Raw genomic sequence first — 14,936 nt, forward strand, 5'->3', positions numbered from 1 at the left:
CTTAGATGATTTTGTGATTTCTAAGATGCAGTCGGCAGATGCAGCCAGCTCGTCTATGGCGTTGTTTTGAAACGAGACGAGCACTGCCTGCACCTTTTGAGGGAGTTTAGACAAGAAAAGTTGTCTGAATAGGCCATCATCGAAAGTTCGTTGGCCGATAACCTCTCTCATTCTTAGCAACATGTCTGTCGCAGAACCATGTTGCAGGCCGATATTGTTAAGGAGTTGGTCTAACCGTTGTCGATCAGTTAGATCTCCTCGTTTTAAAATCGATAGCTTAAGCGTTTCGTAAGGTTCGAGAACATCACTAGTAAACATACTAGGTGTTACGTACCTGTTAAATTCGCGCGGTAATGCCTTAACTACCGCGAGGAATCGTGTGCGCAAGTCCGTGATTCCGTGCATGCAAAAATCAGCTTCTGCGTAGCAGGACCAGGACTCGATATTGTCGGGCCAAAATGGCGTTAGCTGACTCGAAATAGGGGGAATAGACTTAAACTTAAGAACCTTAAGAGAGTGTTCCGTCATAGTAATATAGATAACGAAAAATGTCTAATTAAAATATATCCGGGAAAAAAAACCCGCGAAAAAAGTATATCACAATATATAAAATTCAAATAAAGAATGACAATGAATAATAATATTCTAAAAAGGAACAGACTCACAGTTTATTGCCTTGGTGTACCAGATCACGTTAGGCTCACCACTGAAGATACGACGAATATTCTAGTTTTACAACTAGCTACCAGTAGTACCTTCTATATTCGATCGTTCCCGGCCAAAGGAAATCAGAAGTCAGATGAGAAGAGGTAGGAAAGATATATTTGATACGTTACCAATATATCGCGAGGCGTTCGTTATTAACTGACTATTGAAACGTAGGAGCTGTGTCCCACGCTGAGTTGCAACGTGATCTGGTACGGATGCATGACCGAAAGCCTTCAGTTAAACAAGTCCACTTAAACAACGTGGTCAGCATCCAATGTCGAACACTTAATGAGCTATTGATTTTGAGGAATTGTTTACAGCTACAACCGTAAATCAGAACGAACAGTGAAAAGTAAGGAAGTCAGGGTAATCACCAACATTGAAGAACAACAGAATAGGTGGGTAGAACACCTCAAAAAACTCTTGAATCGATCAGCTCCACTGAACACACCCAACGTTGAAGCAACACCCACGGACCTCCCAATCGATGTTGGCCCGCCAACAATTTAAGAGATCAGCATGACCATCAGACAGATCAAGAGCGGCAAAGCAGCGGGACCAGACAACATTCCAGAAGAGGCACTGAAAGCAGATGTAGAAGTAAGTGCAAAGATACTCCACATTCTCTTCAGTAAGATTTGGGATGAAGAACAAGTACCAACAGATTGGAAAGAAGGGCTTCTGATCAAAATAACAAGGAAAGGAGATCTCAGCAAGTGTGATAACTACAGGGGCATCACTCTTTTCTCAATACCAGGAAAAGTCTTCAATAGGGTATTGTCAAAAAGAATGAGGGACTCCGTGGACGCCCAACTTCGAGAACAACAGGCTGGATTTCGTAAGGATCGATCGTGTATAAACAAAATCGCAACTCTACGGATCACTGTGGAACAATCAATTGAATGGAATTCATCACTCTACACCAACTTCATTGACTACCAGAAAGCATTTGATAGCGTGGAAAGAACAGGACTATGGAGGCTTCTCCGATACTACAGCGCATCTGAGAAGATAGTCAATATCATACGGAATTCCTATGATGGATCAAACTGCAAAATCGTGCATGGAGGACATTTGACAGACTCGTTTGAGTTAAAGACCTGTGTCAGTCAATGTTGCTTACTCTCACCCTTTCTCTTTCTCCTGGTGATCCGAATGGATTATGAAGACGTCAAAATCTGGAGAGAAACAAGGGATACAATGGACAGCTAGGATGCAGCTTGACGGTTTAGACTTTGCAGATGTTCTCGCTCTTCTATCACACACGTAACAACAAATGCAGGAGAAAACGACCAGTGTAGCAGAAGCCTCAGCAGCAGTAGGTCTCAATATAAACAAAGGGAAAAGCAAGACTCTCCGATACAATACAACATGCACCAATCGAATTACACTTGACGGAGAAGCTTTGGAGAATGTGGAAACCTTTACATATCTGGGTAGCATCATTAATGAACACGGTGGATCAGATGCAGATGTGAGGGCGAGAATAGGCGAAGCAAGAACAGCATATTTACAACTGAAAAACATCTGGGACTCAAAGCAATTGTCAATCAACACCAAGGTTAGAATCTTCAATGCAAATGTCAAGACAATTCTACTGTATGGGGTGGAAACCTGGAGAACTACGAAAGCCATCATCCAGAAGATACAGGTGTTTATTAACAGTTGTCTACGCAAAAATGCTTCGGATCCGTTGGCCCGACACTATCAGCAACAACCTACTGTTGGGGAGAACAAACCAAATTTCAGCGGGGGAAGAAATCAGGACGAAGCGCAGGAAGTGGATAAGACATATATTGAGGAAGTCACCAAACTGCATCACAGGGCAAGCCCTCACGTGGAGTCCTGAAGGCCAAAGGAGAAGAGGAAGACCAAAGAACAAACTACTCTGAGAAATGGAGACGGACGTGAGAAGAATGAACAAAAATTGGATAGAACTAGAAAGGAAGACCCAGGACAGAGTGGGTTGGAGAATGCTGGTCGGTGGCCTATGCTACATAGGGGGTGCCAGACGCAAGTAAGTATCTATGCCTTAAGTATTCTGAAGAGTTTTCATTGGATTTTCTTTCGCAGTTGTATGCAAAGTACCATATGTTTACAAGTAAGCACCGACTAAGTAACACTTCCTAGGTTTTTCAACAGTCTTAGCACAGCAAGCGAACAAAAATTGGATAGAACTAGAAAGGAGGGTCCAGGACAGAGTGGGTTGGGGAATGTTGGTCGGCGGCCTATGCTCCATTGGGAATAACAAGCGTAAGTAAGTAAATCGACTTTACAGGATAATCTACGGGGGGGGGCTGGGAAGTTCACCCTCAACTTGATGTAGGTACTTATTGGGATTTCTTGTGGCACACGATTTTATGTGCTACAAAGCAGTCTGTTCCTCAGACTGTCCCTAAGTCCTACAAGCAGCCTATAGTCATCAAGTATCCTACTATTCTTTTGCTAAGCCTCGGAAGGCACCACTGGGCGGAATGCAAACGAACTGGTAACAACGCGAACAGGCAGTTCAAACATTCAAGTGACCAATGAACAGATGCAATAAAAGAAGACAGGCTTCACTACCAGATAAGGCCTGTCGATAAATTTGTCTCCAATTCGGAAAGCTTATTCTATCATGCAGCCTCTCTTCGACAAGCCAAAACTGGATTTTATCAAGTGCCAGGTCCTAAAGGCCCGACCAACAATAACAATGACTCCGTCAACCTTCTGGCGGAACAGTACTTCCGGATATTTCAACCGACTCACACTAACATTATTGATGAGAGCTTCACCTGCAACTCAGCAGAACTCTCAGAAGTGAACCTGAGCGCTGACCTGGTGTACCGGAAACTGCAGCACTTAAAAAAGCCCACTTCTAGCCCGGATATAATTCATTCTGCTATACTGAGGGAAGCAACTTCAATATTAGCAAAAGCCGCTTAGCGTGATGTTCTCACATTTGCTAAACTGAGGCACAGCATCCCAAAAATTGGAAGCTGGCTGACATCAAATCAATTTCCAAAGGAGGTCGATACAGCAAACTTTCAAGCTACCGACTGGTAGCACTTCTCTCTATACCCTCAAAGATTATTGAGTCCCTGATATGCGACGGTATACACGACTATTTATTATCCGTAAACCCCATTTCACCTAAACATTACAGTTTCAGAGAAAATAACTCTTGTATAACCAGCCTGCTGCCTTCCGTAGACAGATGGACAGGTATCCTTGATCGCAAGGGGAAGGTTGACGTCATTTACCTTGACTTCTCAAAGGCTTTTGGTAGGGTCAAACTTATATGTCTTATTAATAAGCTCGAACGATTGGGCATCAAATCACCTTTAATTGATTGGCTCACTTGATATCTGAAAAATCAACATTTTAAGGTGACGGTTAACTCCACTTTCTCTCAGGCTACGGAATGTCCTGGTGGGGTCCCCGAGCGTTCAGTCCCAAGACATCTTGTTTCCTTGATAAACGGTCTTCCACAGAAGGTTTTATTATATTTATTACTTTTCGTCGATAATGTAAAACTTGCACTGGTAACGTTGAAGTGCATTTTTGTCCAGTTCCATCGACGAACTTTCAGCCTAATCTTCAACAGTTTGACTCAACCTCACTTAGAGTATGAAAATATAGTGTTTACCCTATCATTCCAAAAGGATGAAGGCACTTTGGAACGTAACCAACGGTGAGTCACGAAATCAGTCTCACTTACTTACTTTACTTAAGCCTGCTACTCCCAACGGGGCATAGACAGCCGACCAGCATACGAAACCAGTCTGAGGACTCAAATTCAAGTCTTATGATGAGCACTTCCAATCACTGAACCTTTACATATTAGAGTACAGGCGTCTTAAAGGTGACCTTCTAATGACTAGCAGCATCCTAAACATTTCTCAATATCCCTTTAAACACCTACTTAAGCTTAGTAGCAACATAAACCTTAGAGGTAACAGCCAGAAACTGGAGACACAACACAATAGAACGGACTGTAGGCACACCTACTACTCAAGAATAGTCAAATGTCGGAATTTGCTGCCGACTAGTCCAAGCTACTTCCTAGGAGTCCTTTAAGAGAAAACTTGACATATTGTAAATGACTAAGGACTGTATCTTTCTATGATTTACCAACTCTTGTTTCTTTTTTCTCTTTTATTGTTAATATTCCTACATTCTGACCTGGAGACATCGATGATCCACTACTACTAGATACAGAAGTCCGTTGAGCGAAAGCTTCTTCTATTACATCCAGAACAATTTAAACCATCTGAAACTGATTTCGTCCACTTCAGCGCGGAAAATTGATTCTAAAGACTACGCTTTTGGACTTAAGTAGGTTTTTTAATGGTCTTCGTTGTGTAGTGATTTTAGTCTGTTTTCTTGTTTGTGGGCTGTTTATGTATGGCCATATTATCACTTAATGCTGTTACTGACCTAGTTTGTCAACTACATATTCTGGTTCCTCATATACGGGATACATCTAGGTAAATGTGCGTATCTGATCTCAGTCATTTTTTCTCATCGGAATACACTTGCAAACAAATAGGCTTAGGTACTGAAGTGTAAGGTCGTGAGCTTGTGAAATCCTCTAGGCTGGGTCTGCTGTACATGTCAACCAGAAATGTGGGACTATATCATACCGAAACTCGTTGTTACAACAACAGAGTAGCTAAGCTAAAAGTTTAGGTTTAGCCGTATTCATTTTAGTACAAGCAGTTGCACTGTCTATTTTTTGTTCGGCTATTGTAGCTTCATAGGCAGGACTAGTCTGCGAAGCGTGGAGGCAGGTGCATTAGAAGCACGGGTTTGCGCAGTTTATGTCCGACTTGTTTGAGCCCGCCCTTGATTATCGGTACCATACTTTTGCTGACTGGGTTGAAATTTTTGGAACTTTTGCCACTGTGTTTTATTCGATGAAATTCTTCAAACTAGGTCTTGATGCTTCTATACGATGTCATAGCTTTAGAAACTACCTAGATTTGAAAAAAAAAACGGTGCTTGTCATGTTATAAATATCACTAATTTCAAAGCAGTCTTGCCTAATAATGATCAGTAGGTCACCGAGTCTGATCGATGGGTTCTTTGATATTGTAGATATTTATATCTACGTTTAATTATAATGCCTAATCATACCTTTATCCATGTTCATATGAACTTCGTTGTGTTGGTTGGCATTTTCTGAATATCGGGTCATACATTTAAAGATGCTTCCATCGTCTCCCTGATAGTCCTCACTGTTCATCTACACATGATACAATCAAAAGATGAATTATCACCCTTATTCCTTTGCCTATATTCATCTGTCTGTATGGTACATCAGCTTTTGTTGACTATTATTAGTAGTCTATTTTTATCTTATAGTTCTGGGCTTTCATTTATCTTGTCTTCAATAAACATGTACATAGGAGTTCCAGTCAGTAGTAGCATTTAAAAAAGTTGAGCTCAATACAGGAAGGATAAAAGTTGGGTATATCTGCGTCCCTGTGACCGATTATGGACCATGGGTCCAATTTCTGATATCTCGAACGCCAACTAGTTAGCTTTCATTTATGAACACGATTCAATTCAGTAGTCATTGAATTTGTGAACTGATGCCATATCTTGGTTTGGCCTTCTTAGTTATCTTTTTACTTTTTTCTAGTTCAGCCTCCATCGCTTGTAAAATTCGGTGTCGTAGCCACTTCGATCGATGCAGATTCATGACCCTACCAATCAATTTATCATCTTTTCTTACTATCTTACCTCTGACCTCATCATTACTAGTGAGGTTATAATTAATGGACGACCTTTGAGCAATTCTAAACTGACCTGGAATACATCCACCTACTTGTCAAGACTAAATGAGGGTTATAAATGAGTGCAAAGAATTAGGATTTACGGTTAGACGTTGGGGTTAGGAATTAGAGTTTAAGTTTTCATCATGAACTGACACCATCTATAGTGCTAAAATGCTGTTTAACCATATGGATGAGTTTCGCACCGAAATTCAGGATGTGCTACCTTTAATTTCTTTCGTTTATCCTTAAATTATAATCTGGTTGCTCACTCCTTTGTTCCACCATGCGCAAGCAATATTTAAAGGACACCTATGATTGAAATCTTCAGCTTACGCATGTCCTCTTTTTATGGATCATGCTTCACAAACATAGAGTAATACGAAATCAAGATTACTTCCTGTTTTTTATACTTTCTCCATTACATTAGGATTTCTTAAAGTGATTGTTATTTTGGCAAAAGCGAATTTCTGCGAAATTCAGTTCGTGTGTAAAACTATGCCAGAATCTCTACCGTTAGAGAATAGCTATCCTAGTACTGTCAAGCTTAAATACAAAAAGCTATCGTATCAAGCGACAACTCCTACTCGTGGATCTCTCTTTGCCGCTGGTTACGATCTTTACGCTGCTCATGAAGCTACCATACCTCCTGGGGGTCGTGAATTAATTAAAACTGACATACAGGTGATATATATAAACATTTTCAAGAATCATTCTGTTATATAAAATTTGTCATGGATAAGTATGTTCATTAAAACTAAATATGCAAATGTACAGATTCTAATTTCATACTGAAGCTCAAACGGAGTTTGTGACCACAATCCCCCCACCTTCGAATATGTATCCAATAAGCACCAGTTCATATGCTAATCTGGACCACCTGTACTAAGTAGAGAAAACTGTCTACCCAAGACCCGTGATGTGGATTAAAGTCACTCAGTGTAAAATTTTCGGTAGCTTAGAATATAGAAGTTCGTACTCAATAGGAAGTTTAGCACTAAAGTGTCTAGTTGTTGAAGTAAGCAACATCCACTAAACTTACAAGTAAAGTTTAAGGCATCAGAAAGTAAAGTTATTGCTATCTCACTACTTTCCGACACAGGTTTTTACTAATCACTCTGACTGGGGGCATTTTTAGGGGAGACAAATATTCAATCTGACTTTAGTTTCAGCCATTACTTATCACCTTATGCATTGAATCTCACTGACTAGTTGTTCTGGTAGTGTATATTCAGAAGACCAGGGACAACTTGCAAGAAATGGAGCTGTGGCTTAGTGATTAAGGCGTTCAAACTTCAGCCACCTAGTATCAGATTTAAACTCTACCGGACTTACTTCGGTTCTGGCCATCGAGGAGTATTATTAACCCTCACACTTGGAATATTACTCATATCCGCTTACCTGGTGTCGAAGCTAATCTTTATTATTTCAAGTCAAGACTAGTTTGAAACGTTTACACAACAACGAATTATACAAAGGAGTTATTCACTCCATTCTCGTCTGTCTACTTTGACCAAAACTTCAGGATGTTCCTTATCCAGACTGCACCTACCGATTGTGCTTTGAAAGATAATGTCTATTACCCCAACGTTTAGTTCCCAGAATATTACAACTTTAATGGAGTTATAAATTGCAAATATTGATCAGAAAGTAATAATATACGGGAGAAATTTGATTGCTATCTATCCGGCTTTAATGACTTTTGAGTATGATCAATCAGTATTAGTAACAGGCATAGCTTTAAAGCATATCTCCAAGTGGATCATTTCCACCAAGATACAAAATCACAAATCAGGACAAATTTCTCAAATTTTTACGACTGTTGACCTCAAACTAACAATCTACTTCACCGTATTATGCGTGCATTCAATGTTCTTGAAAATCATTGCTTTGTTGCTGAATCAAATTTCTGCTGCATGTTCAGATTCTGACTTCGTGTATGACCATGCATTATATATATATATATATATATATATATATATATATGCCCCCAAATGCACTGGTACGGCCGAGAGTGGGAAGAGTCCGCTCTCCCTCTCGAAATGCTCTCACATGGCCACGCGTATATAGCCTCTGGCAGGGAAGTCCTCCTCACTGCTTTCTCGTGTCGGGGGCGTTGCTTACGAAGTTGAGAGGACGAAAAGCGAATGTCCGGCGCTCTAACCAGGTTGGTGGACACGGAAAGTTCACCTAGGGGAGTTGGAAAACCCTGATTCCAAACCAATGATGCACATGGGCTTCAGTACCCTGAGGGAACAAATGGCGTATGAATCAATCGTTGGTCACCGGCTACCATGGGAATGCATCTCTTCACAATGCTCCACTGCTTTGTGGATCAGATCTTTATGTCACTGGCTCCGGGTGTGGTCCCCTAAGAAAACCATCTGCTTCAGTTTTGGCACCTGGGCAGTATCACAGCCCTCACACAAATCGAATGAGATTTGTGGGGCGCATATATATCTGGTGCTTCCTTGTACCAATATTTGTGTTTATATATATATATATATATATATATATCGTAGACATTATATATCGTAGACATTCTACACGCGATTTACTGACAATCTGAAAGCTTCTATACATTTTATCTCTCATTTTCGTGGTCATTTATTATTAAACAGATTGAATTGCCGGAAGGCTGTTATGGTCGCGTCGCTCCACGAAGCGGACTAGCCTTAAAACAGGGGATTGATGTTGGTGCTGGTGTTATTGACCGCGACTATAGGGGCAATGTTGGTGTAGTACTTTTCAACTTTGGAGAACAAGAATTTGAAGTAAGTTTATCGTTGCTCATCATTTTCACTGCTGAAACTTGTTTAACTACTCCCCAATGTGATTTCTCACAGACGTTAAGCTATGAAAAAAACATGCATTCTTTTTTACTGATATGGACTTGTCTCCTCGTTTTTAGTAGGTCATAAGGTTTTATTCACAATCTTAACTGACTCTCCTATGGCATCAAAACATGGTCTTATTTAGAAAACATTCAAAAACTCCCATATACAGGAAACTAGTCTGACCATTTGTTATGTTATGATATATATATATATAATAATTTTTTTAATTACATCCTATTTCTAATAATGTATCTTGATCATTAGACAATGGTGTATTCGCTTTTAGGTGACAAATATGTCTTAGTATGTCAGGTGACCTAACCTACAGTGCCTCATTCTTCAGGTTAGTATTAGTGCCATTTTTTTCCCATAACCATGAACATATTGGCTACGGTTTTTAATGTGTGGGCGAGGAAAATAGTGATTGGTTGCTTACCTATTCAGACTAGTAGATAGTGTGACAGGTTTTATTTATTTATTTAAACACAAATATTGGTACAAGGAGGCACCAAATAGATATGAGCCACGTAAATCATTCGATTTATGTGAGGGCTGGGATACTGCCCGGGTGTTCAGACCGAAGCAGGTGGTTTTCTTAGGTGGCCACACCCGGAGCCTTCAACCTAAAGGTCTAATCGACAAGGCAGTGGAGCAACGTCAGGAGATGCGGTCTCATGGTAGCCGGTGACCAACAATTGTTTCTTTTAGGGTCCTGGAGCCCATGTGCACTACTGGTTTGGAATCAGGGTTTTCCAATTCCGCTAGATGAATTCTCCATATCCTTCAACCCGGTTAAAGCACCGGACATTTGCTTTCTGTCCTCTCAATTTCGTAAACAACAGTAATGCCGCGAGAAAACAGTGAGTAGGACTTCCCTGGAAGCGGTTGTATGCACGTGGCCATTTGAAAGCATCTCAAAAGGGAGAGCGGACTCTCCTCACTCTTGGCCGTACCAGGGCATTTGGGGGCAGTCTGACAATATTCGATGTGTTATTTATTTTCCTATCCCTTGTTATTGTCGGACGTTGACGTTGAAATATACTCAAGACCTAGTCAAGCCGGTCATGTGTTCTTGATCCGAGTTGCGTTGATATCCCGTAGAATAGACACTGGCAGGGTATCTAGTGCAGATATTCGTCTAAGGCAAATTAATGTCCCATTGGTATAAAGGAGAAAACCTAGCGTTATTTTAATTTTACTTGCTTGTAAGTAGCTAGCAGTGGAGTTTAGCCTTATCAGATGGTTTGTGACTGCGAATTCTCATCAGCAACTGGGAATCCAACATTTATTTTATTCACTGACGGCCGAAAAGCATGACTAATGGACAACTTAACTGAGGCTCAATGGTCACTAAAAAGTCTTTACCTTTTGTCCCGACCGTTGCTGCTACCTTGACGTGGTGGTCGGGCTTGCCTGTCGTGATGAACCAATCGAGATATACTGGCTAAAACAATCGTTCCTCAAGGTCCTACCATGTCAGACAGGTCGATTGAAGAGCGGTAAGACTAAAAGCAGAAAACCCCAGGGTCTGAAGGCGAAGTCATACTACTGACTGTACAGAGGTGTGACGGCAGTAACGTGTTTCCTTCAGACAACCAGCATAACAGCGATGCTGCCTTCACACAAGGATGGATGGGGTTGAAGAAAGTCGACCCTAAAAGTGCACACCTCGCCTTATCCCACGGATATCCGTCTCCGGTGGTAAGGTCTCAATAAGTACGGAGCTAACACAAAAATTAATCACAGAAAGGTCATGTGTGACCGACCTCAAGCAGTTGTCGCATGGGCACTGCGGTCACGCTTCCAGGTCACTAAGACCAACTCTAACCTAGTTTCTCTTTCAGGCAGCTATAGAGGAACCATTCCACGGTGTGAGCAACCGGGAAGTGATAACTGCCCTCATACCTCTAACAGCACTCAAGATCACTGTACTCATAATCAATCTCCTGCTTCAATTTCTATTATTCCTCCTACATCGACTTTCAACACTAAACTTCCTCTTTCGGCTTCCTCCCCAAGTGTCACCATGGCCAACGATTCTAGTGCGCGAAGCACTGTCCCAGGTCTACCAAGACCTCGCTTCAAACTACACATTGGAGCCGTCAACGTACGCACCCTATGTCAAATCGGTCAACAGGCCTCCTCGGCTAAGACCCTAGAATCTCGTACCATTGATGTATGCTGTGTCTCCGGAACACGCATACAGGATCCTAGTGTGGTCATTCACTTGACTTCATCTCGCCAAAATGGAAAGCCGATGTGATACAGCCTCCGTGTATCTGGCGACCCGATGGCTAGTTCTCGTGGACTGGCAGGTGTAGACATAGCACCAAGTATGAGGGCAAAACAAACACTATTAGAATGTATCCCCGTTAACAGTCGCCTATGTGCTGTCCGGCTAAACAGCTTTGCAAAAACTTGAAAGGATAGGGATACACGTCGTTGCCTTTCTCCCTACGCTCCCACTGACTGCAGCCCGGATGAAGTGAGAGGTGACTTTTACAGAAAGCTCTCTGAACTTCATAAAGCTAAACGCTCAGACATAGTACTCGTTGCAGGTGACTTTAACGCAGAAGTAGGTAGCTCAAACCAAACAGGAAGACATTTAGGTGGGTATTTTAGTATTCCAGCTCAGCGAACAGATAATGGTGATCGTCTGTTGCAACTATGCTCAGACAATCGTTTATTTTTAGCAAACACTAATTTTAAGCATAAGGAGAGACATCGTCTAACATAGCGACCACCTGCACCAAACCAACGATGGACTCAAATAGACCATATTGCCATCAGTCATCGTTGGGGAGACAAGATGCAGAGTCTTCTGCGTCAACACCTAAACTAAGGATAGAGAGCGAAGTAGTCGAACGCGTCGAAAACTTCACTTATCTCGGAAGTCTGATCAGCCCTAATGTGTTGGTGTCTGACGAAATCTCAGCACGGATTCAAAAAGCTTGTTTGACTTTTGCCAACTTACATCACCTTTGGCGAATGTGAGATATCCGTCTATAACTTAAGCGACGAGTATACTGCTCAGCAGTTCGTTCTGTCGTACTTTACGGCTGCGAAACGTGACCATTAAGAGTAGAAGATACTCGGAATTTACTAGTATTGAACCACATATATCTTAGAAATATTGCTCGCATCTGCTGGGATCACCAGGTAAGTAATAGTGAGGTTAGACGCAGGATATTAGGCGATGATGGTAAGTCAGTTGATGAGGTTGTGAATCTTCATTGACTGAGGTGGTTGGGCTAAGTGTTACGTATGCCTGAACACCACCGATTACAGTGGCTCACAATGCTGACTAGTGTTGGAGACGGTTGGAAGAGAGTTAGGGGCAGCCGAACCAAAACATTGCATCAGTCCATAAAATCACCAACTTGTGATGTGAACCATGTTGGTAGATGCAGACTACTTGGTTGGAGTCCTCGCGGTTATCGTAACCATTGGTTGGAGACTGAGTGATATGGCTCAGAATGGATTACAATGGTGTGGATGTGTACACTCTTTGTCTTTCCTTAAACAGTGAGATTGAAATTGCTTCATATCTGTCTTTCTTCCTATAGTATATCCTTATATACAATCTTTCATATATTAATATCATTAAAATAACTACTTTTATGAATTCGGCGTTCATCTTGTGCATATGAGGTATGGCAACCTGGACCAATGCACACATGTGCCTGGTCCTACGTTGTAGCTGACTGACTGACTTTACCTTTTGAGGATAGTACGTTCACTTAACTAGATGCTTTTTTGAAGAAATGGCTATACTACTACGTACGATCTATATATATATTTGCTGTGGTATATAGCATCTCACGTATTTAAAAGTAAGACTTATGGGGAATCTGGTTTTTCACGTTAATAGGAAAATACGTGGTGTATAAAAGTACTATGTGGCAGTTAGGCTGACCTTCCACAAAGTTAATGAGTACTGGTATGAGCTGTGATTTTGGCTTTCATAATGTTTCCACATACGAAACTACTTTCGTACTGGTTAACTTTATCAGTTTTAAATTTAGTATTTTGTTCCTTCGTAATATTATTCGACCAAAAACATGTACGGTCCTTTTGATTTATGAGTGTTTCTTTGTATTCAAATTCAGAAAGATCGTGCCTGGTATTCACAGGCTTACAAAACGATTACTTTACTCATTTCAGATCAGAAAGGGTGACCGTGTAGCACAACTGATTTGTGAACGTATTTTCTGTCCTGAACTGATGGAATGTGAATCGTTGGCGGAGACGGATCGTGGTTCAAATGGTTATGGCTCAACTGGAGTGTAGAACCTAGTAATTTTATCAGAATCAAAATATTTTTTGCAATAAATATATGAGAAATATAGTCCGTGTCTATTTATGCCTGCTAATAACCTTTAAAAAATTAACTGACCATTTAATGTTAAGTTGAATTGGTGACTCTTGTTACACTTTTTTAACGTGAACTGGTCATCCCACCTACGTTTACAAAGCTACATACTTCTTCCATTTAGGTTTAAGAAGCGGTGGTGACCAATTTTTCGTTGGTTGTTTGTTGGTACTTGAATTTTGCACACACGTTCCTCTTCCGAATTATTAAAGACGATCCTTTAGCACGTAATAATCATGATACATAATAGCATGTTGGAAAATGTTAACTCCCTTTTTTAATCAATTATGAACTTGAGTTACGAACATACAAATCCATTCTATTAATAGCATTGAGTTGGATTTGAGATCCTTTTGATATAACTTAAGTACGTGAAGCATTCACTTCAAGGAATTCAACAGAATTGTTGACGAAGCGTCTTTGTTAATTCTGTGCAGTGGAAAAAGCAGAATTAGGAGATGATGTAGATATATTTAGAGTGCCACGTGTTGGAAGTCTATTTCTCATCGCGATTATTTTGCGTGAAAAGTCACTCAGACCTGAAGTAGTTAATTACAACCTCATTTAGTCATGCATAAACCAAATTCATATTTTTGAGTATTGTATAAACTCTCATGCTTTCGGTAGAGTTTCCTCCTACGTTACTAGTGAAACAGACAGTAGTTTACTAGATGTCTAATAAAACTTCCCAACTTATGGACTTTCCATTGGACTTGCTCATAATCCTCTAAATTTGTTGCATTCAGGCACCTGAATTTCTATTGACGTGGTCGAGTTTTACGACTTATATGGTACCATATTTCAAACTGGTATTTTTTTTATGTGTGAAGATTAACACCACCCAACCCAAGTTAAACAAATCGGCTTCAGACCTAACCGTGACTGAACTGGTCAAGCCGTCACTCTTCGACAGGTTTTTAAAGCAGCAATACATACCGGCATCCGATTTTACAAAACCCTTTGACATAAAGGAAGCATTCTACTCCATTGACCAGGAGCTTTCATAATACTGAAAGGTGTACCGATAGACATAAAAGCCTTTCACACGAACACTACTGGTCATCTGGTTTGGGAACTTCAAATGATGTTCATTTAGACTGCACTCTTCCCTGCAAAATATACTTTCTAACTTTCTAGTAATTTATCTCTTGACTGTAAACATATGTTGACGTTGAATACTTCCTGCCACAAGCAGGGAGAAACGTACAAGAAATCTACACTAAGCGCCTTAAGCGGCACTTCAAGAATGTTTACTATGTT

General features: G+C 40.8%; 1 protein-coding gene across 1 annotated transcript; it reads left to right on the plus strand.

Moving 5' to 3' along the window:
• Positions 1–4,987: 4,987 nt before the first annotated feature.
• Positions 4,988–13,645, plus strand: Smp_079240 (deoxyuridine 5'-triphosphate nucleotidohydrolase). Its single transcript, XM_018793217.1, has 4 exons — positions 4,988–5,025; positions 6,898–7,151; positions 9,089–9,241; positions 13,469–13,645. The coding sequence occupies exons 2-4, from the start codon at positions 6,966–6,968 to the stop codon at positions 13,592–13,594; spliced, it is 465 nt and encodes a 154-aa protein (XP_018647752.1). The 5' UTR covers positions 4,988–5,025; positions 6,898–6,965; the 3' UTR covers positions 13,595–13,645.
• Positions 13,646–14,936: the final 1,291 nt, after the last annotated feature.

The sequence above is a fragment of the Schistosoma mansoni genome, chromosome 1 (assembly GCF_000237925.1).
Source record: "Schistosoma mansoni strain Puerto Rico chromosome 1, complete genome".
Lineage (NCBI taxonomy): Eukaryota > Metazoa > Platyhelminthes > Trematoda > Strigeidida > Schistosomatidae > Schistosoma > Schistosoma mansoni.

Coding starts and splice junctions, on each gene's coding strand:
- Smp_079240 (XM_018793217.1), top strand. CDS start 6,966: ATGCCAGAATCTCTACCGTTAGAGAATAGCTATCCTAGTACTGTCAAG. Junction 7,152..9,088: donor TAATTAAAACTGACATACAG/GTGATATATATA, acceptor ATTATTAAACAG/ATTGAATTGCCGGAAGGCTG. Junction 9,242..13,468: donor TTGGAGAACAAGAATTTGAA/GTAAGTTTATCG, acceptor TACTCATTTCAG/ATCAGAAAGGGTGACCGTGT.